The 24,922-nt window shown below is 64.2% G+C and overlaps 1 protein-coding gene across 6 annotated transcripts in view; it reads left to right on the top strand.

The window, feature by feature from the left end:
* Positions 1-24,922, top strand: part of ARHGEF7 (Rho guanine nucleotide exchange factor 7) — a 59,962-nt gene that overhangs the window by 13,511 nt on the left and 21,529 nt on the right. For 3 of the 6 annotated variants that reach the window (XM_037528685.2, XM_037528679.2, XM_037528682.2), the window contains exons 2-8: positions 3,228-3,314; positions 11,405-11,489; positions 14,027-14,157; positions 15,817-16,018; positions 19,929-20,017; positions 23,681-23,775; positions 23,939-24,034. In XM_037528685.2, coding sequence (XP_037384582.1) covers positions 3,228-3,314; positions 11,405-11,489; positions 14,027-14,157; positions 15,817-16,018; positions 19,929-20,017; positions 23,681-23,775; positions 23,939-24,034 — 785 coding nt within the window. Of the gene's footprint in view, positions 1-3,103; positions 3,141-3,227; positions 3,315-3,623; positions 3,758-10,260; positions 10,282-11,404; positions 11,490-14,026; positions 14,158-15,816; positions 16,019-19,928; positions 20,018-23,680; positions 23,776-23,938; positions 24,035-24,922 lie in introns of those variants that run through there. The other 3 variants (XM_037528683.2, XM_037528684.2, XM_037528681.2) reach the window with 3 other exon arrangements.

Below are 24,922 nucleotides of genomic sequence, written 5' to 3'. Positions count from 1 at the left end.
CCCCGAGTGGTGGGACAAAGGCATCATTAGAAATAGCCGTGACGTTTGAAAGTTGTGACTGAATCAATCCAGGAATTTTGCACTTGAGGGGCTCCTGGTCGTTAGCAGCCACAGTCATTGAAGGAGGCCCTAATCCGGCTGTTAGAGGAGAATTGAAAAAATCACAATTTATGGCAGATTCTATCTGGACTGGTCTGTGTAGCTCAGAGGTGTCAGAATTTTCGGCATAACAAAGTGCCTTCCTCGTCCGTATACTGATTAGTATGAAGACGGTTTTGGGGTCTGCATAAAGAACCCCAAGAACACAATTAATGCTGGAACTTGTCTCATCCTAGCAATAACGGAGTCATCCACGAGTAAAGGTACAAATGAAGCCCTATATACCTAAGGTAGCATTTCCAAATAAAACTTGATATTAATAATCTTCATCAAAAACTAGTATGTTGTTTCCATTCTTTTTTTTTTTTTTTAAAGATTTATTTGTTTATTTATACAAGCACTGGGCACAGTCAGAAGCGCGGGAGGGTGAGAGAATTCACCAGAGCTAGAGCAGGGAGCAGAACAGGCAGACTGATGAAATACATTGCTGAGGGGAGCAGCGGGTGCGGCAGTAGGGGTCTGCGCGCCATGTGGGACCCTCGCCGGCGGCCGGGGATTGAACTGGTGCTGCAGAGGCTGCGGGCAGCTTCGCAGCCCAGTGCTCAGCCGCTGCGCCACCGGGGAGACCCTGTTTCCATTCTTTGTGCACTCGGAGTAGCTGTGCTAACTGCAGAAGCTTGTAACTTGCTATTCCCAGATGTGGAATAGATTCTCGTTCTCTGTGGCAGTTACGTTCCCCCAAGTCGGTGTGGACATGGAGCAGAGCTTGAGCCGTTATTCCTAGGACAAACACAGGGTGAGCTATGCCCTTCCAGATTCTGCAGATTTTTAAGGTGCTGGATAGTTTTAAGGGAACCCACTTGCCAATCAGCACAAAATCCGGCTTTAGGTGTATTTCCGTTTAACGACAGCTTATTTAACGTATAGTTATATTTATTTATTTATTTATTTTATTTTACTTTTTAAAAAGATTTATTTATTTATACAAGCACTGGGTACAGTCAGAAGCGCGGGAGGGTGAGAGAATTCACCAGAGCCAGAGCGGGGAGAAGAGCAGGCAGAAGGACCGAAGCACACTGCTGAGCAGCGGGTGAGACAGGAGAGGTCTGTGCGCCATGTGGGACCCTCACCCGGCGGCTGGGGATCGAACCTGTGCTGCAGAGGCTGTGGGCAGCTTCGCAACCCAGCGCTCAACCGCTGCGCCTCTGGGGAGGCCCTAATGTATAGTTTTAGAAATAACTAATTGCATGTACCATTGCTTTCTAAGAAGACACTACTTCAGTTACAGCACCACGTAGAGCCGACTGTGAATGGTGGCCCCGAGTGGCCCGCGCAGTGCCCACCTTGCTGTGTCCATGAGCGCGCACCGTGCATGCCGAGGGCACAGCTGTGCAAGAGTGCGAGCCCCGGGAAGCCTGCGGCTGCTGCTAAACACACAAAGCTCTACGAAACTGCTGTAGATGGGGCTGTGGCCTGTGTGACGGGGCACTGCCCCCGCGGGGTCTGACCTTGATCTTGGCCTGCGCCGTGAAAACCAAGGGCGTGGGGGAACTGGCTCCTCAGAAGAGGAGTTGCTGGGGGTCAGGGGCGGGGTGTGACATCAGGGGCTCGACGGCAGGACTGTGGCTTTGACTTGATGATGGAGTTTGTGGCTTTCCTTCCCAAGCTGGCTTGAAAAACTGCCTCAGTCTTGCCAGCTTGGCTTTTTGCCTCAAGTCTTTAGCAGCCTCTGCGTGAGGGACGAAGCCCGAGGAAGCCAGGCACCTGACCGTGAGGCCGTGGGCAGCACATACATTTGTTTGAAACAAGCCAGTCTCACCAGCAGTGAAAACCTGCTCTTCCATGGAAGCCTCTCCTTGTGTGACGCTGAGTGGGTGCTCCTTCAGTGCCTCTGCAGCCCCTGCTCTGCAGGGCCCGGCTCACCCGCAGGTTTGGCATTTTCCACGTAGTGACGCCTTTGGAAACGAGCCAGGCAGCCTGCGCTCGCCGGAAAGGGCTTGACATTCTTCTGGCCCTCTGGGCGACGTGCAGTAAATTTCTTTAGCTTTCAGCAGCACCACGACACTGTCCACGGTGTTCTTCTTATCAGCTGCTGTCTCACGCAGCCATAAGTTGAGCTGCTTTTCCAGCTTGTCCATGGCCGCGTCACGTACGACGGATGTCACCCTGGCACTTTTCTGGAGCAGCTTCACCGGCGGATCGGCGGCTGTCCCCTTCCTTTTTGTGGATGTACCTGATGGTTGATTCACTGACACTGGACTCACGGCCCACAGCGCTGTCGCTCAGGCCGGAGGAAGCTGAGCTCGTCTGCCGGCATGCCTTCCCTGCCAGGCGCCACAGCCTTCTCGCGCCAGGCGGGCGCGCAGCGCGTTGGCACCGGCCAAAGCCTAGGCGAGAGCCCAGCAGGGCACAAGGAGCTGACAAACGCGGCGCCAGGATCTCCCGCAGACACCACTGCGTGCCCGACGGGCGCAGGCCGGAGCGCAGGCCGGGCAGGCTCCCCACACGCCTGCGGAGGAGAAGGCGCGCTCGGGCTGTCCGGGGCACGAGCCCCTGAGGGGTTCCCAAGCAGGAGCTGCGATTCGCCTGTATTCACCCGTTTCCCGGCCGAGCCGGGCGGAGCGCGGGAAGGGAGCGAGGGCGGCGCGCCCTGACCGGCCCGCGGTCCCCCTGCGGCGGGGGGGGGGGCACGACCCGCCGTCCGCGGGGCGCCCGGGTATCCCGCGTCGCAAGGCCGTCCCGGCGCGCACCCCGCCCGCAGGCGCTCCCGGCCGCACGAGCGCGCGTCCGCTCCCCGCGGAGCCTCCGTGCGGGGGCGCGGGGGGCGGCGCGGCGGCTGTCCGGGCGCCCGGGGTGCTCCCCTCGCCGGCGCGGGGCCCGCACGGCGGGCGGGGGGCGGGGGCGGCCGGGCGGGCCCAGGGCGCAGGCGCGGGGCGGGGCCGGAAGAGGTCGCGCGTCCCGGCCAGAGGACGTCACTTCCGGCGCCCGCGCTTCCGGGTGCGGGCCGGGCCCTGGGATCGGCGCGCCCGCGGCGGGGAGAGGTGCGCGGGGGGCGCGGGGCCGGGGGGCGCGGGGCCCCCACCTCCCGCCGGCGCCCCCGCTCAGCGCGCTGCGCCCCTCTGTTGCAGGTCTTCCCGGAGCCCCGGAGCGAGAGCGAGTGCCTGAGCAACATCCGCGAGTTCCTGCGCGGCTGCGGGGCCTCCCTGCGGCTGGAGGTGAGCGCGGGGCGCGGGGCGGGCGGGGTGGGGGGCGCGGGCCGGGCGGGGCGCGGGGCGGGCGGGGTGGGGGGCGCGGGCCGGGCGGGGCTGCGGGGCGCCGACCGGGAGGGGCTGCGGGGCGCGGCGCGGGGGCGGGCGCAGTTGGGGGGCGCGGGGTGGGCGGGGCCCTAACGGTCGCGGCGGCGGCGCCCCGAGCCCCCCACGCGCCGCCGGGTGTGGGCGCCCCCGCCGCGGAGCGAGGCCTGTGCGAGCCCCGCGCGGCCCGGCGGCGGAGGAGCGGTTCCTGCGGCTGGGGTGCCGGGGACGCGCGCGGCCACCCCCCGCGGGTCAGGGCTGCGGTTTGGGGCGCCGGACTGGCTTTAACTGGCCTCAGGGGTCGACCCGCGCCGGCCCGAATCGGCCAGCGTCCTCAGGAGGCGGCCAGGCAGAGCTGGGCGGAGGTAAAATGGACTCCAGGCGCGCCCAGCCGCGGTTCTTTCTCTTCCTCGGGCTGCAGGCCGGCTGGGTCTTACTGGGTCCTGACGTCCAGTGTGCGGGCAGAGAAGGGGTCCCCGTGTCGGGGGAGCGCGCTGGGCGGGATGTTGCCAAGGCCTGGTCAGGCCACGTACTAGCGTCTCGGTGGCAGCTCTGGAAATGTCCAACTTACTCTGCAGATGGCACCTCAAGTTCAGGCGTCTGGCCTTTACTCGCGGGTGAAGGCTGCTGGGGAGCGCTGGGCTCAGGGATTTTGTCTGCCGTTCCCCGGGGCCTCAGTGCCACGCCTGCCCACTGCCAGTCCTGCCACAGCCTGCTGGCGGGGCCTCCACTGAGGCTTTGCCTCCTAGACTGGGTGAGCAGCAGCTTCCCAGCTGTGAAGTCCTGGGATTCGCCAGGTGGCATAGAGAGCGCGTCTGCTGTTGGCAGCACGTGTAGGAATTGATAGGTGCAAGTGCCGTGTCTGTGAGTGATTGCAGATGCTCGTCTGCTTTACTGCCGGTGGTGCTTGATGTTGGCCAGGAACTCATCTACAGATAAGGGGGAGCCCTCCTGGGGGGACTCTGGAAACCACGGGGTTATAGAGGGCAGGGAAGGGCGCTTTAGAAAGTCCTCCAGGGTTCTGCTGTCGCTGAACTCCTGTTGCTGGGATAATATGCGTTGCTCGTAGCTTTTTTACTTTTTCTGCACCTTGTCGTGGGATGGAGTTACTCTCTTCAAACTCTCCTTGGGCCCCATCAGCTGCTCCTTTCAACGCGCTGTCGGCTCCCCGCTTCCTGAGCCGTTTCTGCTGTCACAGTGAGTGTGGAACTCCGCTTGCACAAAGATTTTATCTGGCACTCAGTGTGACACTTTTAAGTAGTTTTAAAGAAATTTGAGTGTAAAAATGTCTTGTCCTTAGTTTTCCAAATGTTGCTGTTGCGTTGTTTACAGTAACTACTTTTTGTGATTGGGAGTTTACTTAGGGATGTTCCACCAGAGCGCGTTCATGGACATACCTCCTTGATCCTGTAGAGCAGCTTGTTGCACATGTTGGGTCTTCAATAAATACCAGCAATGGATTAAATGAGTTTGAAGTTGCAGTTCAGAGCAAATTAGTTTCTTTTTTTAAAAAAAGGTCAGGAGTTATTTTACGTTTTTATGGCGCTAATGTGTCAGGAAATTTAAAAGACACACGTTTTGTTAGCATTCTCTCAAGCTCAGCTGTAAGTCACTTAAAACCTTCGTTATGAAAAAGATGAGAAAAGGGAAACAGCACATAAAGAAACCTTATGTTGTAGGGCCACCCTGGTGGTGCAGGGGTTAAGTCTCAGCGCTGTCAGGCTATCGCCGGCCACTACAGCCTGAGCTTGATCCCCGGCCAGGGAGCTGACCCACACAGCGCAGCAGACCTCTCCTATCTGCCCACTGCCCCCTGCGTGTTTTTCAGTGGGTCTGCCTGCTGTGCTCCCCACACTATCTCTGGTGAGCCCTCTCACCACCACCACCCCCCGCACCGCTGGCCTGTACCCCAGTTCTTGTTTGCCTACACAAATAAAATAAAAAAAAAACAGAAAATCTCATGCTTTTCAGTCATGTGGATTTTTTAGGAAATTCTCCTGGAAAGGGAGCTCTGCATGGCCGGGCCCTGCCTTGGACTCCAGACTCCTATCCATGGTGAGCGGCAGGCTGGGGCCCGACAGGAGCTGCCTGTGCGCCGCTTCCTGGTGTTTTTGAAGGAGCAAAAACACCACGCGACTGGCAGCGCCCCGCCACTGCGGGTTTTGGCGGGGAGGGGTCACGGGAGTGCGGCGGACAGGGCGTTTCCGTCCCGAGTTAGCCAGAGATGCCCCGGCTGTGCGGCCCTGCCAGGTCACCTGGGTGCAGCGCCCGCTCGGGGCTGGCCTGTTGGCTCGGGGCGGTTCTTCCCCTTGCACGTGCGCGTTGCTTCCCGCGCCTTCTGCGGGCGGGCCGGGCCTGGGACTGCAGGCCGGGCCCAGCGCTGCCGCTTTGTGCTTGGCGGCATCAGCGGACACATTGTGCCGGTGGCAGGCGCTGGCCGTGGTGCCCAGGCAAGCCTGACTCGGCTGTTTACTCGGGACGATGGCAGCATAGTTGTTTACTCATGGCCGGCAGCGGGCCCTCCCCCGCCTGAGTGTTAGGGACAAGACCCTGACTGCACGGTGCCGCCCGCGTCTGTGGCGCAGAGCCTCGGTATGTTTGTGGGTGAACAGTCACGTCTCGCTCATGCCAGAGGCGCGCGGGCATTTGACAGCACGGGCATGCCCTCCATGCGCGCACACGTCGGCCTCTTAGCTGGGGTCTGGCTCCGGCTTGGCCCCAGGCCGTCGCGGGCAGCGGCAGCTTCTCTGCGCAGTTTTCCAGGGAAGTCCGAGTCCAGCGCTTCCTGGGAGTGACCAGAATGGGTGTCTTGAGGGTCTGCAGGGTACGTGTTGTTCTTGATTATTTTGCAGGATGTGTGATCTCTCCCCGCCCCCACCAAGCGGCCCGACCCCTGGGATTCAGACCCCGGCCCTTATTCGCCATCTGGCTGAGGATCTCACCTGTGGTGCTGCTGTGTGGCTGTCCCTTGTGGCCTCAGCCTGGTGTCCTGCCGGTGATGAGGCCCGAGGCCCACCTTCCAGAAGGTTGTGCCCAGGAGCCTGGCCCCAGCGGGCAGGACTGTCACAGTGTGGTCTCTGTTCGCCGCCCCGCATACTCGCAGTCTCTGTCCCAGCGTTGGACTCCCTGAGAGGCCTGAGTCGTCTCTGCTGTGACTTGTCAGCAGATCACGGTGCGTGCCCGGGCCAGGTGCCGTCCCGTGCCCTCCCGTCTAGTGCCTGGCTGAGCTGGTGGCAGCTCTCACTTCTGCTGAGAAGCTGGGACAGGCTCGGGTTGTCATCTTCCCCGTAATCTGTTCTCATTTAAAAGGATGTGAAGAAAATCCCAGTTGGTCTTGTAGGAGGTCCCCCATTTCCAGGCAGGTGTGTGCCCTGAAGCCTTTGCATTTCAGGGGAGTCCTTTACACCCTGGGGACCAGTGGGCAGCCGGCTTCCCAGTGAAAAGTCGCACAGCAGCCCCCTGGCCTTGTGGCCCACGGTTACATGTGGATCTGTATTGAACTTTTGAAAACTAGCTCCCTGTGCAGCACGTCCTCGCCTGCGTGTGCTGTCCGTGGGCTGCGCTTGCCCTTGGGGGCTAAGAAGTCTGCTTGGCAGCGGCCACGTGGGTTCTCGTGCGGGAACAGGTTCCTTGGCCCCTGGGGTGCTGCTGAGTCTGGGGAGGTGTGGCGCAGCGGGGTGGTCTGCTTGTCCTTGTTTCCAGGGGGCCTGCGGGGGGTGGTGGAGTGCTGGCATTTCCATAGAGAGAGGCGGGGTGGTGAGGGGCACCGCCAAGAGAAAGAGTGGGGACACTCCTGTGACCCCCAGCTCCTCTTGACCGGGTGGCTTCCAGGTCCCCGAGCTAGCGTGGGGCTGGCAGGAGGGTGCCATCACCGGAGACCAGGGTGAGCGCAGGGACATGGCCGAGCTGGTGTCGGGGGCAGGTTTGTGGGGTTCCGGGTGTCTGTGGGCTGTGGGGAGGGGCGGGGAGTTCCTGGAGGATACATGTGGACGTCGCCCGTGGTGCCTGCGGTCAGGTGGCAGCTGAGAGGAAACTAACATAGGATCTGGGACGCTTAATTGCGAAGTGTTCGTTTCCTATGCATCCGCTGTCATCTGGGGGGTGACGGGTTGAAGCCGCTGGTGTGGAGAAGGGTGTGTGACACAAAAGTCACTGATGAGCGATCCGTTATCCTGCCCCCCCTGCCGTCCTGCCCAGCCCCTGCCCGCCAGGGCTCCTGTGTGCTGCCCGTGGCCAGGGCACTTGCGGTTGAGCTGGAAATACCTCTCAGCTCGAGTTTTGTGCCCATTTGCTTGCAGGTTCACCGTGGAGCCGTGTGTGCGCCCTGGCGGCTCTGCCCTTTGCTGCACCCTCCTCCGCCCCCTGGCTTGCCCAGGCCTAGGAGTAGCCTGGGTCCTGTGCGGGAGAGGTGGCTCCGGGTGGCCTGGGTTTCTGGGTGGTAGTGCCCCCCTTCTCTGCGGGCTAGCGTGCGTGAGAGACAAATGCTTCCGCACCCCGCCCCATCTGCTCCCATACCCCCACCTGCAAGGGGCTGGGGAACCGCCACACAGAGCCAGGCCTGCTTCAGTCCCCCCCCCACCCCGCTGCAGCCCTGTGGGTGCATCTTTGCGCCCCTGAAGCTAACGCAGGAGCTGGCCGCGTCTGCCCAGGCCTCCGTCCTGGGATGGGGCGCGCGGGCCTCAGGCTGGTGCCAGGGCTGTGTGTTGGGAGACGCTGTGTGAGACTTGATTGTCCCTCCGGGGTGGGAGCGTTGGAATGAAGGACAAAATCTGCAGCTGCCCCGGGGTGAGCATCCCCTGCTGGGCCTGTTTGTCGCATGTCCCTACAGCGTGGGCCCTGAGCTGGGGACGGAAATAGCACAGCCAATTTAGGACTCGTTTTACTCCTCTTTGTCTGAAATCACAAATTCCATTTGACGATGTGATAGGACAAAAATGTATTTTTAAACTTTGCGAACCACACTCCAGGACTGTGCCAAAAGTAACAATTTCTTACATCAAAAATAGCTCCTTCATGGACTCCCTGGAGGAGCTGACCTGGCCGCTGCCTTTGGAAGGTTCCAGCCCTGGCCATGGTGGGCGTGGAGCTGGCCCTGGGGTAGCGCCTCCCCGCGAGGACTGGGTGCTGGGAAGGATGCCTTCTCCGTTCCCTGCCTCTCTTCGGGGTGCACCTGGGGCAGCCGGGGCCGGCGTCTCGTTGGCGTGGCGGGGGAGGGTGAGGAGCAGGTCTGGGTGTGTTCCCCTGTGTGGGGTCCTGGGAAGGTGAAGCGCCGAAGAGCTGATTCCCGGGACACAGGGGCCGTGCTCTCGGCAGCGCTGCTCCCGGGAGCCAGGCCTGGGCACACCCCAGAGCCCAGGGACCCAGAGCGGCCTGCAGCTGTGACCTGCCGCGCTTTCAAGGCTGGTCCAAGCCCCGCCATCCGCAGAGCCTGGATGGGGCTGGAGCGGGGAGCTTGGTGGCGGCAGGAGGAGCAGGACAGCTGCGGGGCCTTCACACCCGGGAGGATCCCGAAGCTCCACCAGACCCGCCCGGCCTGGTAGCTCTGACCGCGGGGGTGGGGGGGGGCAAGGGGCCCAGTGGGCAGCAGAGGGTGACACACGCGAAGAGGTGTGACCTGTTCCCCAAGCCGCGCGGGGTTGGAAGCCACCGCTCCTGCGGGGAAGCGTCCTGCGGCGGGCGGCAAGGGGTTGGCGTCCGTCTGGGGGCCTCGGGTGCTCTCTGGGCCGCGCTGGGGCGGGGCTGCCGCCGGGCGCCTGCAGCTGCGAGCAGAGCCTGCTGTGTCCTCGGCCACGTCTGTCTGCCGTGTGGTGTGTTCCCCCCGTGAGGGAAGTGTTGGGGTGATTCTGTCACATCCATGCAGGCGTGTTGTGCTTGGATGCCCTGCCCTGTTGTTGGCCTCGTGGGGTTCGCGGTCTTCAGCTGAGCTTCGGGGTGCTCTTTCCTTCCTTGGAATAGTTTTATCTCCTGCTTTTCGTGGAGGAGTAAACCCGGCCTTGGGGCTTCGCCCGGGCCCTTGGCGGGCGGCCCCGGTGCAGCTCTTCTGGCGGGTGCAGCCGGAGGAGCCCCGTCCTCTGCCCCCGTCGGGGCCCAGGGTGGGTTAGGTCGGTCAGTCCCCTGCCGGGTGTCAGTGGGTGCCAGGAGGGCCTTTCCCGGTGGGGGAAGGGGGTTTCCCGTTCTCCCTCCCCTTGCCAGGGGCAGGCGTTACCCCTGCCGTCCAGGGCCTGCACCCCCTGCCGGCATCGCTGTTTGGGTTTGAGATTGGGCATCCTTCACACCATTTTAAAAGTGGGCTGGGGCGGGGTGGGGTGGGCCAGAGCCCCAGCTGAGGGTCGCGTGTGAAAGGCATGGGTAGTTGAGAGTTGTATGTGGGGGTGGGGGTGGCAGTGCCACGTGTGGCCTTGGGGTGCAGCGAGCTGACCCTCGGGGCGAGTTCCCTGTGAGAGACTGCTATTGGGGGTAGGGGAGCATGGGGCGGAACCCCGTGTTTGGAGGAAGGAGGAAGGTGGTGATTTGTTGGGGTGAAGCTGGAATCTTGATGCGGGTCCGCGGGGGTGGGGTGCGGTGGGGACACAGGGTGTGCGTTGCATGGTGTGCCGTGTGTGCGCTCCGCCGAGAATGGGGCGGGTGCCCGGGGTGCAGGCGTCTGAGGGCCCGCCGCGCGCTCCTCGTGCCCGCTGGGCGCCTTTGCCCTGTGTCCTGGATGTTCCAGGTTTTGCCTTTGGCTGACTCGGTTCCTGCCTCTGGCAGCGCCGAGCTCCACGTCAGCTCCGACCTCAGCGCAGGCCCGCGGGGCGCTTCCTGGTGTCCGGCGGAGAGGCCTGCAATAACAGGAAGCGCCGCTGCTCCGCGTCCTGTCTGCCTGGGTCTGCGCCTCGCGGCCACCATGAAGGTCAGTGCCGGCCTTTGTCTCTTTCCGCGGAGCCGCCACGTCTATCTCCCAGGCTCTGGGCCCCTCGTGTCTCCTGCGCTCTCCTCCCAGGCGAGGTGGGGCTGCCGGCTCGCTGCTCCCCGGGTCTTGGGCTGTGCGCTGGGCCCAAGCACAGGCGGCCGCCACTGCCTCAGGCCGAGCCCGGCAGCTGCGGGCCAGACCCTGTGGGATGCGCCAGGTGTGCAGGCCCCACTCGCTGTGGCCTGCGGGGGCCGCGGGGCCCCCAGAGTGTTCCCTCACTCGACGTCTGAGAAACAAGCCAGAAGACAGTACGTCGAAGCTGACGTGCGAGGGTTGTGGTGCGGAGCGGGCGGCCGTCGGGGGCGTCTGCGTCTGTTGGGTGTGTCTCTGCCGCAGGCCGGGCCGGGCACACGCTGTCCTGTGAGGGCGTGGGGGCCTGCCAGGGGAGGGAGGGGAGGGGAGTCGGGTAAGGACAAGGTAGCCAGGCTGGGGTGGGGGGCAGGAGGGTCCCCCGGCCCTGGCAGGTGGCGGGGCTGCACGGATGGGCAGGAGGATGGCACCGGAGGACGTCCCCACGCCTCTCCCGGTAGGCGCGCGGCGTCCGAGGACATCTGCTGTGCTCTCTGGCTCGTCCTCGTGGTTTTCCTGGCAGAGTTGCGGGTGGTTGAGGATTTGTTTCCGCCCGAGTGTCCGGCCACCTCGCGGCGAGCCTGGCAGCGAGCTCTGTGCGCTTGCTCGCGTGCGCCACGGGCCTGCGGCTGCTTCCGCCTGTCCCTCGGGGGGCTGACACTGAGGACCGGGGCTGGGCCTGGCCTGCCTCAGCGCTGTCCCCTCACACCGGGGCTCCAGGCCTCCTCTCAGCCTGTGGCACAGACGTCTGCTCCTGTCTCGTTGCTGTCAGCTGGAGGAGGGCGGGTGGAGGGCCAGGGTCTCCGGCTGGAGGCCTGCCTGGGCTGACGGAGGCGTGCAGCAGCGTGGGGCTGCGCGGGGGGCGGGGGGGCTGCACTGAAGTGGTGTCTCCTGCCCCAGGTCAGGACCTGGTCCCTTCCTGTCGCTTCCAGAGCCTGCGCCTGCTCCGGGAACACGACTCCACTGATTGTGCTTATTTGATGTTTCTTTTCAGACGTTCGATGCAAATGATTTGTATCAGGGGCAGAATTTTAGCAAAGTCCTCAGTTCCTTGGTGACGCTGAATAAAGTAACGGCAGGTAAGACGCGGCAAACTCAGGGGCGTGGGCGGGGAGAAGAGTCTCGGCTTTTCCGTTAGGCCGACGAGCATTGTTGAGATCAAAAACTAGCTTCCGTGGCGTTTAGTTTGGGGTTGTGGCTTTTGCTGTGACAGCTGTTGTCTCCTCTTTGGGTCTCTGCTCGCAGCACGCTGGGTGCTGAGCTGTGTCCAGTCAGTGCCGGCCCAAGCCAACGTCTCCTGCATGGGTCTGCTGACTCCCTGTGGTCACAGCCCACGAGTGGCTGGTGAGGTGGCCCTTAACACCCACCTGGGCCAGTTCCCTAGGGCTGCGGGGGCCTCCAGGCCACTGGCGTGCAGGGTCGGGGCCCACTGTCTCCTCGGTGGGAGAGCATAGCGAGGGGCTCCTGGGGGCGCTTCCTGGGGCCCAGGGCCAGGCCAGGTTCTGTGCGAGTCCCCCCTGAGCTCGGCCCGCTGTTCCGTGGGCATGGAGACGGCCCAGCTCAGGGGCCTGCTGTGTTCGGGATTTTCTGTTTGCCTCTGTGGCGTGAGGCTTCTGATGGAGGGGAAGTTAGACCCGGGTGTGCCTCTCTGGGTCGCTGGCCGAGTTCATTCTTTTTTTTTTTTTTTTTTAATAGAGGCGTGTTTTTATTTATTTATTTGTTTGTTTGTTTTGTTTGTACAAGCACTGGGCACAGTCAGAAGCGCGGGAGGGTGAGAGAATTCACCAGAGCCAGAGCGGGGAGCAGAGCAGGCAGAAGGACCGAAGTCCACTGCTGAGGGGAGCAGCGGACGGCAGGAGAGGTCTGCGCGCCATGCGGGACTCTCCTCCGGTGGCCGGGGAGCAGCCGGGGATCGAACTGGCGCCGCAGAGGCCGCGGGCAGCCTCGCAACCCAGCGCTCAACCGCTGCGCCACCGGGGAGGCCCTTCCCGAGTTCATTCTGTCAGAGCCTCCCCGCACTGAGGCCCGAACACCCCTGGACGGGCCTGACGGGCCTGCACAGGGCTGGCGCTCGGCTGCCCTGCTGTGGCCTCGTCAGGGGCGGCGTCCCGAGCAGCCCGCCCCCTCCGCCAGCCCAGCCCGGGGCCAGGTGCGGCCGCACTTGGATAACTTGTCGGGTGGGGCTTGACACGGCCGTCTCGGGGCCGTCAACACGGAAGTGTCCAGTGACTTGCCGAGTGGGGACCCCCCTGCCCGAGCAGGTCTGAGGGAGGCCGGGGCTCCAGGTGGACGTGGTGTGCAGACGAGACAGGCCCAGCGCCCGCCGCGCTCTGTGGAGGTCGTTGGCCGGCCCGGCCATCTTCTCTACCCAGCGGCGTCCCTCTCGCAGGGGAGACCAGACTGTAGGAGGAAAACGAGTCACGAGCTGGCGAGGTCGCCCAGCCCTGGGACAGAAGAGCTCCCCGAGGCCACTGGGTCCCGGCATCACAGACAGGCGCCCTGAGCAGCGGGCACAGGCCGGCCCTCCCCCAGCGGGTCCCTGTACACCCAGTCTGCCTGGGCGGTGTGTGCCAGCCACCTGGCTCTCTGGGGCAGGCGGGGCAGGGAGACAGGACGTGATCCCTGCTCCCGCACGCCTGTGCCCCGTCAGTGGGAGTAGATGGCCAAGCGGACCTGACCCCAGAGCTCCCGTTCCAGGGCAATGCCAGTCGGCGCGGGGCGCACCCACACAGGGTGTGGCCTCAGGCATGCGTCAGGCTCCGTGGCTGACAGCCTTGGATGGCGCTGGTGGGTCCAGCCGGGTCTCCGCGCTGTGGCGGGCGGTCAGACCCAGCTGGAGCCCAGCGTCCTCAGCTCTCTCGCCCCCTCTGGCTGCACCGTGGTGGGACGCCCAGCCAGGGCCGCTCCTTCAGGGCCCATGAGCCCTGCGCCGCTCCCGCTTCGGCTCCAGGGTGGCTGCAGGTTGGGGTCCTCTTGGGGGCTGTGGGTGACGATGGTGTCAGAACATGGGCAGCTTGGGCGGGGCCCTCCCCCATACCTCAGGAGCTGTGGGCGGCCCTCTCTGCACGGCGCTTCCTGAGCAAACTCCCCGTGGCCTCGGGACTTTCCTTCCAGCCACGTCACTTCCAGGACGGGGCTTGCCCCTGGCTGCCTGCCGAGCCCCCTGGTCCTGTGCGGGGCAGAGCATGGCCGCCTCCACCAGGGGGGCAGCTGACAGGAGCTTCTCCAGCCGACAACGCGGAGTCTGGCGTGGGCTTGAATGAGCGTCCTGTCCCTTGGGTGCAAATAGTTCTTGCTGCTGTGGGTGTGCCGTGGGGCTGGGTGATGTCCAGGGGTCAGCGCTTCGAGGGGGTCACTTTGCGGGTGAGGGGAGAGTGTCACAATCAGAAAATGTTTCGCAAACCTGAAGGCTGCCCTGGACAACTGGTGACTCGGTCCTTCCAGACGGCTCTGGAAAGGTGATGGGGGGGAGTGAGGCCCTTTGGTGCACAGAGGACGCCTGTTTGCAGCATCAATGGCCTGCTTTGTGGCAGCCCGGGTGTCCCTCAGGGCCACCCCGCGGGGTCTGGCGTGCGTGGTGGCGGGCGTGTCGCTCACTCTCCCCTGACCTTTGCAGACATCGGCCTGGGGAGCGACTCTGTGTGTGCCCGGCCCTCGTCTCATCGCATCAAGTCCTTTGATTCCCTGGGGCCCCAGCCGCTTCACAGCCGGGCTTCCAAGTTGTTCCAGGGCCAGTATCGGAGCTTGGTGAGTGGAGTGGTGGTTGCGGGTGCGTGTGGGTGTAGGTGTGCCTGCGGGGCCCCTGTGCCGGGTGCGGCTGCGCGGGAGGGCTCTCTGACTCCCTCGTCCGTCATGCGCCCCCCCCCCCCCCGCCCCCTGGTCTGACTCATGTTTGCGAGCCGCGTGTCGTGCTTCAGATGGGGGTCTGGTTTGAGAGCTAAAGCTGTCTGGACGATGCTCTGAGCTTGCCCGGCGCTTGGCGTCGGGACAGGGAGCAGCTTACCTGCTGGGTGCGGGGCCGGCTGGGAAGAGGCTTCCTTCGGAGTGGGATTAGCCGTGCTGTCCTGGGTGGCCGCGGCAGGGGCTGGTGGGCAGGGGAGCCCGGCCGCGGCTCGCTGGGTCAGGTGCCTGCAGAAGACCGCGGGCAGCAGGTGCTGGTGAGCGCTGGCAAGGACGAGGCGCGGGCTGAGAACGTCCCCGGGGTCTGGGTTGTGCTTCGGGGGGACGGCGCTTAGTTCCGCTAGCTGGGGGCGACGTTGCTGTCACACCAGAAACGGGCGATCTGGTTGCGAGCCCGAAGAGAGCTGAGTTTGGCGAGTTTTTAAGGACACGGCTTCTGTCTGCTTTCCGCAGAGGGGAATGAGCTTGAGCAAGCGGCGTGGCCAGAAGAAACCAGAGCCGCGTGGCCAGCCCCGCAGCGCAGACGCACTGGCGCGCCGCTCCCAGGCCGTGGGCTGTCCCCGCCGTGGAGCCGCTCGGCTCGCTATTGCTGCGGTGCCCGGGGGCAGTCCGTCGCCCGGGGTTGGGGTCTGCGCCGTGTCACTCCTCTGCTGGCCCAGCCCTGCTGGACAGGCGGGCAGCCCCGGGGGTGGTGGGCTTGCCCGGAGGGACCACAGCACACACTGCCTGCACCCTGAGTCCACTTTCGGGAGGAGCCCCCACACCCCTGGAGCGCTCCCAGGAAAGCGTCATGAGAGGCGCGAGGCAGATGGAAACGGGTGCTGGCAGCTAGGTGTGAAGACACCCCTGCGGTTCCCCTCAGTGCGGGCGTGCTCTCGTGCGCCCCTGGTGTCCTGAGGAGCAGGCCAGGCCGCCAGTGTGGGCACCGCAGCAGCGCATGGGGATGCTGCCCTGAGCCCCAGCGATGTCAGGCTTGGCTTTCTCAGTGTGCCGGGGAAGGAGGTAGGGAGGCTCTCCGAGGCCTGCATGGGCAGGCGTCCCTGTTGGTGACCGTGGGCCCGCCCTGGCCAGGACTGCCATGCGCCATGCTGGAAGGCGACCTGCTAGGGCTGTCTGCGAGCCGGCACCGGCACTCCCAGAGGCTGCCCTCCTTCTGTGCTGGGAGCTCTCCTGGCCACGCCGCCAACCTTGGACGCCATGTGTGCATCCTTCCTGGGAAGAAACCCCCTTCGAGACGGCCCTGCGCCCCAGCGGTGCTGTCAGGCTTCTCCTGGGCCAGCTCTGGCCACTGCGGCTGACCCCTCTTGCCGTGATGCGCGTGCTGCAGCGGGCAGCCTTCCTCTCACCGGAGGGGCCTCTGCTCACAGGCTGCCCACCGCACCCAGGCTTCCCTCACGGTGGGCCCCCCCACCTCCCACGGACCTGTGCCAGGGAGCGCCAGGGAGGCTGCACGGCCAGGCAGCCTGCGCCGTCCTTGGTGACTTTTCTCTGCCTTTTTCCCTTTAGGACATGACCGATAATAGCAACACTCAGCTGGTAGTGAGAGCCAAGTTCAACTTCCAGCAGACCAACGAGGATGAGCTCTCCTTCTCCAAGGGCGACCTGATCCACGTCACGCGCGTGGAGGAAGGGGGCTGGTGGGAGGGCACGCACGACGGCAGGACCGGCTGGTTCCCCAGCAACTACGTGCGCGAGGTCAAGCCCAGTGGTAAGTGGCCTCCCCAGGCGGGAGCGCGGGGCCGTCCTGGCTCTCGTGCCGTGGGCCGCATCCGCGCACAGGACTGCCCTGTCGACACCCTCCCTTCAGCCGGCCTTGCTCTCTCGCGGGGCCTTCAGGAAAGGGCGCCTGGTCAGAGAGCGGCTTCTCGTCTGTGCCGAGGTCGGCGGGCGTCGAGACTGCCCTGGGGCCGCGAGGTCCGCCCTTCCTGCAGCGGCCCTCTCACACCGAGTAGCTTTTGAGCCCCTTTGGGCCGCCGTAGGACTCGGGTTTGCGCCATCAGGCTGGTTGTTTAATGTTTACCACCGTGGCAACGCTCGCCTTGTGTCCAGTTGAGCTCTTCCCGCTGTCTTCTTTCTGCTGATGACGGTATTCCAGGGGTGTCGCTTTCCTGACGGGCCATGACGCTTGCCGTCGTGTGGAGATGCAAGCTGGTGCCCAGCTCGCGCTGGGGGAGGGGGCAGGGCAGGCTTTGCGCACCTCTCTGTTGCTGCTGGGGGGTGGGGCCTGCTGCAGGGGTAGGTGTTTCCTGAGTCCGGCGTGGCTGAGCATGGGCGGCGGTGCTGTCCTGTTGCCGGTGCTGGCAGAGCGTCCCAGACCTGCCTCTCGCTGGCTCCCCAGGGTGAGGTGCACGGCAGGTGTGCGAGTGCAGCTCTGGCCCCGCGTCACTGCGCTGGGGCAGGGGTCCTGACGCAGGATTCTGGGTCTGCCGCAGCCAGGCCCCACACCGACACAGGGTGGCAGCCTGCCTGGCACCCACAGCCGGCACTCACAGCCGCACCTGCCTGCCCTCCTGGCCACGAGCCCATCACCAAAGCGCCCCAGGCCCAGCGGGCTTCTCCCTGCCGTCTGCACAGACAACTGTAAATCCGTAGGCAGGGAAGCGCTCCCCCGGGGCGACGCGGGACACGGCAGAGGGCCCCCGCGCAGTGGCTCGCGGTGGCCTCGAGAGGGCCAGCTAGCAGGCCGTTCCTTGGCCTCGCGCCGTGTGCCTGAGGGCTGGGACCCCCCGCACGTGCCCAGTTGCGCCGTGACAGGCAGCCTTCAGGGCCCCTGAGCCCCGGGCTTCGTACGCCTGTGGTGCCAGAGACTCTGGCAGGTGCGCCTCCTCTCCTGCTGTGAGGACAGGGCCACGCTCTGCTCGCCGCGGCCCCCTCTTGGGCTGAGGCCTCCGGAGCCCAGCGCTCGTTCTGCCCGCAGCTCAAGTCCCCTCACCTGCTGCGCTAACCGGTCCTGTGAGTGGTCACTCCAGCGACCACGGTTACTTTTTCTGGAAGATTGCCTTGCTCTTCTCCAGGTGGGCTCTTTTTCCGGTGCCTTTGCACTCGTCACGGTTGGGTTCCTTCCCAGCCATCCTGGCCCTGCCCCACCTGCTCCATGGCCGTGTGTCTGTGCTTGGTTCCGCCCTGTTTTCTTTCTTCTGTGCTGTTTGGTTCAGCTTTCCAGGAGCCTGTGTTAGGGATTCTTTGTCAGGTGGTCACTCCATGTGGTTCTCTGGATCCCGAGATGCAGAAGTGGGCCTGCGGAGGAGCAGCAGCCATTCTTTGGGGGCTCCCAAAGGTGGTTCTTGCCTTGGGTAGATCCTGGAGGGCTCACAGGAGGTGGTGTCTGCTGGGGTCACACACCTTTGAGGCTGGACTCCAGGTGTTGGTTTCTCGCAGGCTGCACCCCATCCCTGCATAGCCGCCGTTCTCCCCTGCTGTCTCTCTGGATGCTGGTAGGCGGAAGCTTCAGGGCTCTTCATCGGCCATGTGAGAGAAGCCCCCACCCTTGCCCTTGGCCAGAGTGGTTCCCGGCTGCATCTGCGCCCTACACCACAGCCCGGGCTGCTGGCTGGAGCCCTGCTGTGTTTGCGTTCTCCCCTATTTGGCACCCAGGGTCCCCATCCCCTTTTTATTTTAATCATTCCTGTTTAAATTGTGTGGTCCCAGCATCTCCAGTTTATTGTCAAACTACTGCCTGCCTGGGGGGCAGGGCTGAGTCCTGTCCTCATCGTCTCCCCCGCCCCCCAGCATCCCTGAGCCTGTCCGATTGTAGCCATCGGGCGGACCGGAGACGTTTCTCTCAAGCTCCTGGGACGGTTGGGTTCTTCCCACTGTTTCCTGCGCGGGTTTCTCACCAGTGAATGGCCGCTCTGTCACATTCGGTTGGGGGGGGGGGGGTGGAAGTTCTAGAGGGTTCTCGTTCAGGCTGCACAGGCGCCTGCAGTGAACCTGGGCATGTGTCTCTGCTGCCTCCTCTGCTGCCTGTGGCAGTGAGGGACCGTCTGGGGCCTGGCCCCTGCACGCAGGCTGTGGCCCCTGGCCTGGAGCCTACCGCCTTCGCTGGGGGCAGCTCCTCTCGCACCCCATCTCCTGCAGGGCGCTTCCCCCTTGGTCCTGGTGGCTGCACCTCCCAGCGGCGGGTGAGCGTGGGTCCCTGGGGTCCTCAGGCCTGGCGTGGGCTCCCTAGGCTTTCTACCCCTGTGGTGTGCGTGTGGCTCTGCTCCTAAGGGAGCCGCGCCAGCTTGCGTGTGAGGAGCCCCTCTGCCTGCGTCTCTCCCCCCGTTTGCTCTTATGTCGCCTTAGCGGCCGGGCCTGCCTTCTTGGGAGGGTTTCCCCGCGCTGTGCGGTGCACGGGTGGGTTTCCCCGCAGCTGCGGCGGAGCGCGCGTGGGGCTGTCACCTGGGCCTCGTGTGGTGGGTCTTCAGCGTCGGTGGGAGAGGCAGTTGGACAATTCTTTTGCTTTTGCGTAGTTAACAGCCGACTCGGGGCGCTTTCAGCGGCGCTAGCTCCCCGAGCCCCGCCTGCTCTTCCGGGCGCCGGCCTCCACGGCCCCTCGCTGCAGCTTGTCGTCTTCCTCCCGAAGGGGGTTTTCAAGACGAAAAAGGCCTTGTCGCTCTTGGCATGGAGCTATTCCAGCCTTTTCTCCTGCGGCTGTCTTGGGCCACGGGTAGGCGGTTGGGAGGAGGCGAGTCTGCGGGCGTTGGTCCCCTGCCCTGCTCCGCCACGGGGGCCCTCTGGTGAGGCGCTGCGGCCCGTGTAGGCGACAGCACGCGCTGAGGCCGTAACGGAGACTGAGCAGGCACTCGGGGGGCCTGGCGCTTGGGAGGGCGCGCGCTGCGGGCCTCACGGGAAATACTGTGAGGACAGGCAGCGCGCGGTGGGCCTGTTGTCCCCGACACATTGGCGGCGGGCCGTGCCTGACGCCAGGACCCGTGGGAGCAGGGCTGCTGCTCGGAGGCCCTCCCGCCTTCCCCACAGCCCCAGAGCACGCGGGAGAGGCAGCCGCCCACCCATGGGGCTGATGAGCAGCCCGGGCCACAGGACTGGGGATAGGCCGCCCCACCGCCTGAGAGCCGTGGCGGCCACACTCCCTAACGTTGGGGAAAATGGACCCGCATCCCGCCAGCCAGTGCCCGCCTGCCCCTCCAGCTCCCCTCAGCAAGCGTCTCTCCACACCCAAGTGGGTGTGACGGGAGCCAGGAGTTTACAGCCCGCAGCCTCTCTGCCCCGCGCTCCGGGGCAAGCCGAGAGTATCTCCTTGCGCCCTGCCCATGGCTGCCGCTGGAGCCAGCACCTGCCTGTCAGTGCCTTTGCACCCTGGAGGGCCCGAGAGCGGAACCCAGACCAGGCACTGGTGCCCTCACATCGCCACGGGACCAAGGCTCTTCCCAGTGCTGTGCGTCACGCCCGGCCTGGCCTGGCGTCGCTCCACAGCGGCGTGCTTGTGGCTGACAACCCAGGGCGACCTCTGTCGGGTGTTCAGCACCTCGGGCTCCGCGGGCCTGGCCTCCTGCCCCGGGGAAGGGCTGGGGTTCGGGAAGGGCTGGGGTTCGTGGCGGTTGGATGGGGGCCTGTGGGGCTGGTGCTTGGGGCATCTCTCGTGGCTTCAGTAAAACCACCTCACATTTTCTTTGCAGAAAAGCCTGTGTCGCCCAAGTCGGGAGCCTTGAAGAGCCCTCCCAAAGGATTCGACACAACCGCCATTAACAAAAGCTATTACAACGTGGTGAGTGCCCGGGACGGCTGCTTCTGCTTCAGGCTGTGCGCACAGACCTGCACCTGTTCCCGGGGTAGCACACGGTGCTGGCCCCCTTACCTGCAGACCTCAGATGTGGGGTTTCTAGGAGGCATGGAGGGCAATTTTAACTTTCAGGGCCCTCGCTGTCGCTTGTTGGTGCTGGGGAGGACGGACGCGTGTCAGAGCGGGCGTCGGTTTCCTGGCTGGGCGGAGGCGCGCCTGACTCGCGGAGTTGCAGCTGCCGCGTGTTGCAGCCATTGGCATGTGGGAGAGGCGTATCCCAAGACTTGTGGGCCCCCAAGTTTTAGAAATTCTGATTTCTTTCAAAGCTAGGGTAGGGTCTCCCTGGTGGCGCAAGGGTTAAGCACCGCACTATGAAGCTGTCCGCAGCCTCTGCAGCACGAGTTCGATCTCCAGGCAGGGAACTACCCACAGGGCGCAGCAGACCCCTCCTGTCTCCCCGCTGCTCCCCTCAGCAGTGGATCTCAGTGGATCCGCCTGTTCTGCTCCCCACTCTGTCTCTGGGGAATCCTCTCACCCCCCGCATCTGTGGCCTGTACCCCAGCTCTCGTATACATAGATAAATAAATCTTTAAAAAACAAAACAAAACTAGGGTAAGAGACCTGTGTTTCTTTTGAGGTGCCGGCCCTGAGTAGTTACTCAAGAGGTTCAGCGGCCCACAAATGCGTTCAGCTGGCGCTGGCTCGTGGGTGCTGCCCGGGCCCCTGGGCGCCTGCTGGGAGCTCTGTTGGGAGGGCGTCCTCCAGCAACCTGGCCGCCTTCCCCATGAGGGGCGCACTGCAGCTGCGTCAGTTTAGTTTCTCTCTCCTCTTGTGCATGTGAGCCAGGAGTATGGCATTGACGTTTATTTTTAGTGTAGGATGGTCTCCGGCTCAGCTCGCAAATTTTTTTTTTTAAGATTGATTTATTTATGCATACAAGAGCTGGGGTACAGGCCAGAGATGTGGGGAGTCACCAGAGACAGAGTGGGGAACAGAACAGACAGATTCACTGAAATCCACTGCTGAGGGGAGCAGCGGGGAGACAGGAGAGAGCTGCTGTGCCATGTGGGTAGCTCCCTGGCCGGCGGGGATCTTGTGCTGCAGAGGCTGCGGACAGCTTCACAGTGCCGTGCTTAACCCCTTGTGCCACCAGGGAGGCCCTCCGCTCTCAAATCTTAGGCCAGCACCACCCACTTCTTACCTGTGAGTGGGTCACTCTGATGCTGCATCAGTGATGTGTGGACTGAAGCCCCGCCAGGCCTGCCTGCTGTGCGAGCCATGCCTCGCTGGCCCCAGGGGGACACCCCGTGCTTCTGCAGCATCCGTGTGGCCACGGCCCGGCACGGGGCCCTCTGCCGGGTCTGGCTGCCAGGACAGGCGGCTTGGGGCGGTCTGTGTGGCCGGACGGCGTCTCCTGAGTGCCACCATTGTTCAGCTGGGCCAAGCTCCACGCCCCCTGACTCGGCCGCTGGGCACGCTCTGGCGGGGCGGGCGCAGACTGCTCTTCCCTGGAAACCGCGCGTCCTCCTGTGCTCTGGCTCCTTGGGGTGCGCCGCGTGCCGCCAGGCTTCATGGGGTCCTGCAGCAGCCAGAACATGCAGAAGGGCAGACAGGGCAGGCAGGTGAGGACCCTGTGCTGGGGAGAGGCGGCTCCCTGGCCACTGCGCGGTGGCAGGAGGCCGGCGGTCCGGCGTCTGGCCTGGGAGTCCTGCCGGGGCGCCCCGCCCCTCCTCGCAGACCCGGCCCTGGCCAGCTGCCGGACTGACCGCTCTGTGTCGGCACGGCATGGCCTTTGGGGGAGGGGGCCTCTGGCCCGGTTCTGTCCAGCCTCAGCCCGGGTTCCCAGCTGCGTGTGCCTGATGTCACCGTGGGGCGCGTCCCTCTGGCCCCTCACATGTCCTCACGCTGGTGACCCGTGCTCCTGGGCCCATCTCCTCACGTCCCGGGGAGCTGCTCTGTCTGCAGTGTGCGGGGTGACCTGATGCTGCTGCTCCCAGTGCCGCTCTCCGCGTCTGAGACATGAAGTCGTGTGCTTCACCCCGCGTGGAACGCCGGGCAGCGCCCCCCCCTTGCCCATCTGTGACGTACTCGTTTTACTTTATTTGTAGCGTCAGGGCCTATTATTTTCCGCGGTGCACTGTCACGCTGTGTCCTCTGTTGCCAGCCCCTTGCCGTTTGCGTCCAGTGAGTATTTCTTTGAAGAGACGGGGTGATGGTAGGATCGGCACCCGCTCTCCCCACAAAGGAATGAGCTTGGGGCGGCCCCGCCTCCTCCGGCTGGCTCCACCGGGCTGTGTGAATGGACCCATTCAGGCCTGCTGGCCAGCGTGCCGGGAAAAGCCCTGTGACAGCGTCGACACGAGTTCCTTAACCAGGCGGCGCCGGCTCGGCGGCGGGCTCTCCCCAGCCTGGGGAAGCCGGACACACGAGCCCGTTGCTGTATCGGCGCTGGCGTGTCCGTGTACCGTGTACCTGGGCGCTGTCTTTCTCCTGGATTTTGGTTATTTCGTTGGCGGAGGTCGGGCGAGAGTGAGCACGTGGCACTGTCATCGCTGTGTGCGCTTCCTCGTGTGTGATTACTTCAGCCCGACTTTGGAGAGACAGCTGCACGTCTTAGTGCAGGTGGTGGATCCTCAGAGTCCCCTTAGAGCAGGTGCTGGCTCGGGGGGCTAGGAAGAGCACGGGGGGTGAGGAGGCGGAGGAGGGGTTGAGGAGCAGCACAGGGTGGGGGGCGAGGAGCAGCTCGGGGCGGAGAGGAGCGCGGGCCGGCCTGTACTCCGTGCAGCGGAGCTCCCCGTCGCGGAAGTGCACCGGCCTTCCTGCTCGCCGCCTGCTGGTCTCCAGGCGCAGCGCTGCCTCTGTCCAGGGGAGGGAGGGTCCGTAGCGGTCACTCGCTCTCGAGTGGGCACAAGCTGACTCCTGGCCCTGCCTCCAGGGGGCCAAAGAGGCCCCCCCTATGCCCCAGCCGTCTTACGCTGGGTCAGTCTTTCCAAGCCGTCAACTGATGGGCTTTGCTAACATGTCAGAAAGCATTTAATTATGCTTTTTAATTATTTTGCTATTTTTAAGTGAAGTCACGGCTCTACAGAGGTAGTGCCGCATGGCTGACCGCCTGTCACATGCATGCACACAGCCGGGGGAGCCAGGGCTGCCCTGCGTCCTGGGGGGGGGCTGCCGCAAGGGCTGGCTCCCGTCCGCCCAGCGCAGCTGCGTGACCTTTCCGTGGACAGACCCGCCAGGCCTGCGGCCGTGAACGCGTGCATGTGAGCGGGCCTGACCCGCACTGTGCCGCTCCCTCCTGCGTGCCCGTCCTGCCTGGAGATGGTCTTGCCTGTCCTGGAGGGTGCGGGGGCCTTTGGAGAACAGCTGCCCGTGCCGTGTGGTGTCGCAGGGCCCGGCCCGCCCCTGCTTCGTGGTCATCCTGTCCGTCGCAGCTGGCTTGGTGATGGTTCTGTGATGGCGGGACGCCCGCCAGCCTGGCCTGGGGCCACCGTGTTGGGGTGGCTCTGTCGGGGAGGCGGCGGGTCCTGGGGCCGGGACACACCGCTGCGGTGGCAGCTGAACAGAGGTGATGGCCTCTCCGGAGCTCACTTCGCATCTTAAACGTTGGCATCAGTCTTACTGTGTGCGCGTTGTCTTTCCCTGCAGGTGCTACAGAACATTTTGGAAACGGAAAATGAGTATGCGAAAGAGCTTCAGACTGTGCTTTCCACTTACCTGCGGCCACTGCAGGCCAGCGAGAAGTAAGTCAGGTGGCGACATGCCCATGGTTGCACCCTGGGGATGCCAGAGCTGGGGCCTGACCACGCGGGCCTGCTCGTCAGTGTGGCCTCCGGGTCCTGGGGGTGGTGGCAGGACGTGCGTACACCGTTCACGCGTTTTCACTGTGGTTCTTCCTGACTCTAGGCTGAGTTCAACCAATACTTCGTATTTAATGGGAAATCTAGAAGAAATATGTTCTTTCCAGCAAATACTTGTACAGTCTCTAGAGGAGTGCACCAAGTAAGTGAGATGCTGAAAACCTGGGGAACTGGGCTTGGTGTCGCTGGGCACGAGGGTCCGGTCACGTGGTTTTGGAATTCGCTGTTCTGAAGATGGAAAGGAGCTGGTTTTGGCTCGCGCGGGCATGACGCGCTAGTAAAAGCTGCTTTAGATTGTCCAGCTTAGGGTCCAGGGTGCAGCTCTGACTGGCAGGTGGAGCAGGGCCTGCACGGGCCGGGAGCGGGCGCCCCCCCACCTCCCTGTGCTGGCAGGCCGTGCTCCCGGCCGTCCTGAGGGCTGCGGGCGGCCTCGTCGCCGGTGTTTAGGGTGGACTAGACCCTCCGCCGTCACCAACCAGCTCTGTCTCAGGCCCCTCCTCTCTTGGAGGTTCCTCCAGTCACAAGCTGGGCCCCTGGCAGCCTGCCCCACTCTGCAGTTGAAGGGGCCCGGGCAGGACCTCGCCGGCACACGCCTGTGCAGTGGACGGCGTCACTCTCTTCCTCCAGGCACGAGCGTTGTGGGAGCCTGGGCCAGGACCGAGGCCCCTGGCTCGGCTGCAGGAAGGCGCCCCGAGGTGGGCTTCACCCTGGCTGAAGCCTGGGAGCAAGGAGGGGCAGGACATCAGGCCCTGGGGCCTTCCTGGGACTTGCGCCACGTCTTAAGAGTCTGTGGCCCGCGTGGCAGCCCCGTGAGCGGCCCTTGCAGAAATGCACGGCCTGCTCCGCCAGAGTGGGTCGGGTGGACGGGCCCTGTCTGAAAAGTCACCGATCGCGGCCTTTCGGGACGTGCTTTGTGACGGCAGGTGTGGGGAGAGGGCTCCGCCTCCCGCGCGTCTTCACTCTCCCGGCCCCTTCCCACGGAGAGCGCCGCGCCTCTCACGAGCTGTGAGGCCTTCCTCCCTTCCGTCTC

This window comes from Talpa occidentalis, unplaced genomic scaffold (assembly GCF_014898055.3).
Source record: "Talpa occidentalis isolate TD23 unplaced genomic scaffold, MPIMG_talOcc4v2.1 talOcc4.5, whole genome shotgun sequence".
Lineage (NCBI taxonomy): Eukaryota > Metazoa > Chordata > Mammalia > Eulipotyphla > Talpidae > Talpa > Talpa occidentalis.
Note: the sequence above shows the minus strand (reverse complement) of the source record. Positions and strands in the feature narration are given on the sequence as shown.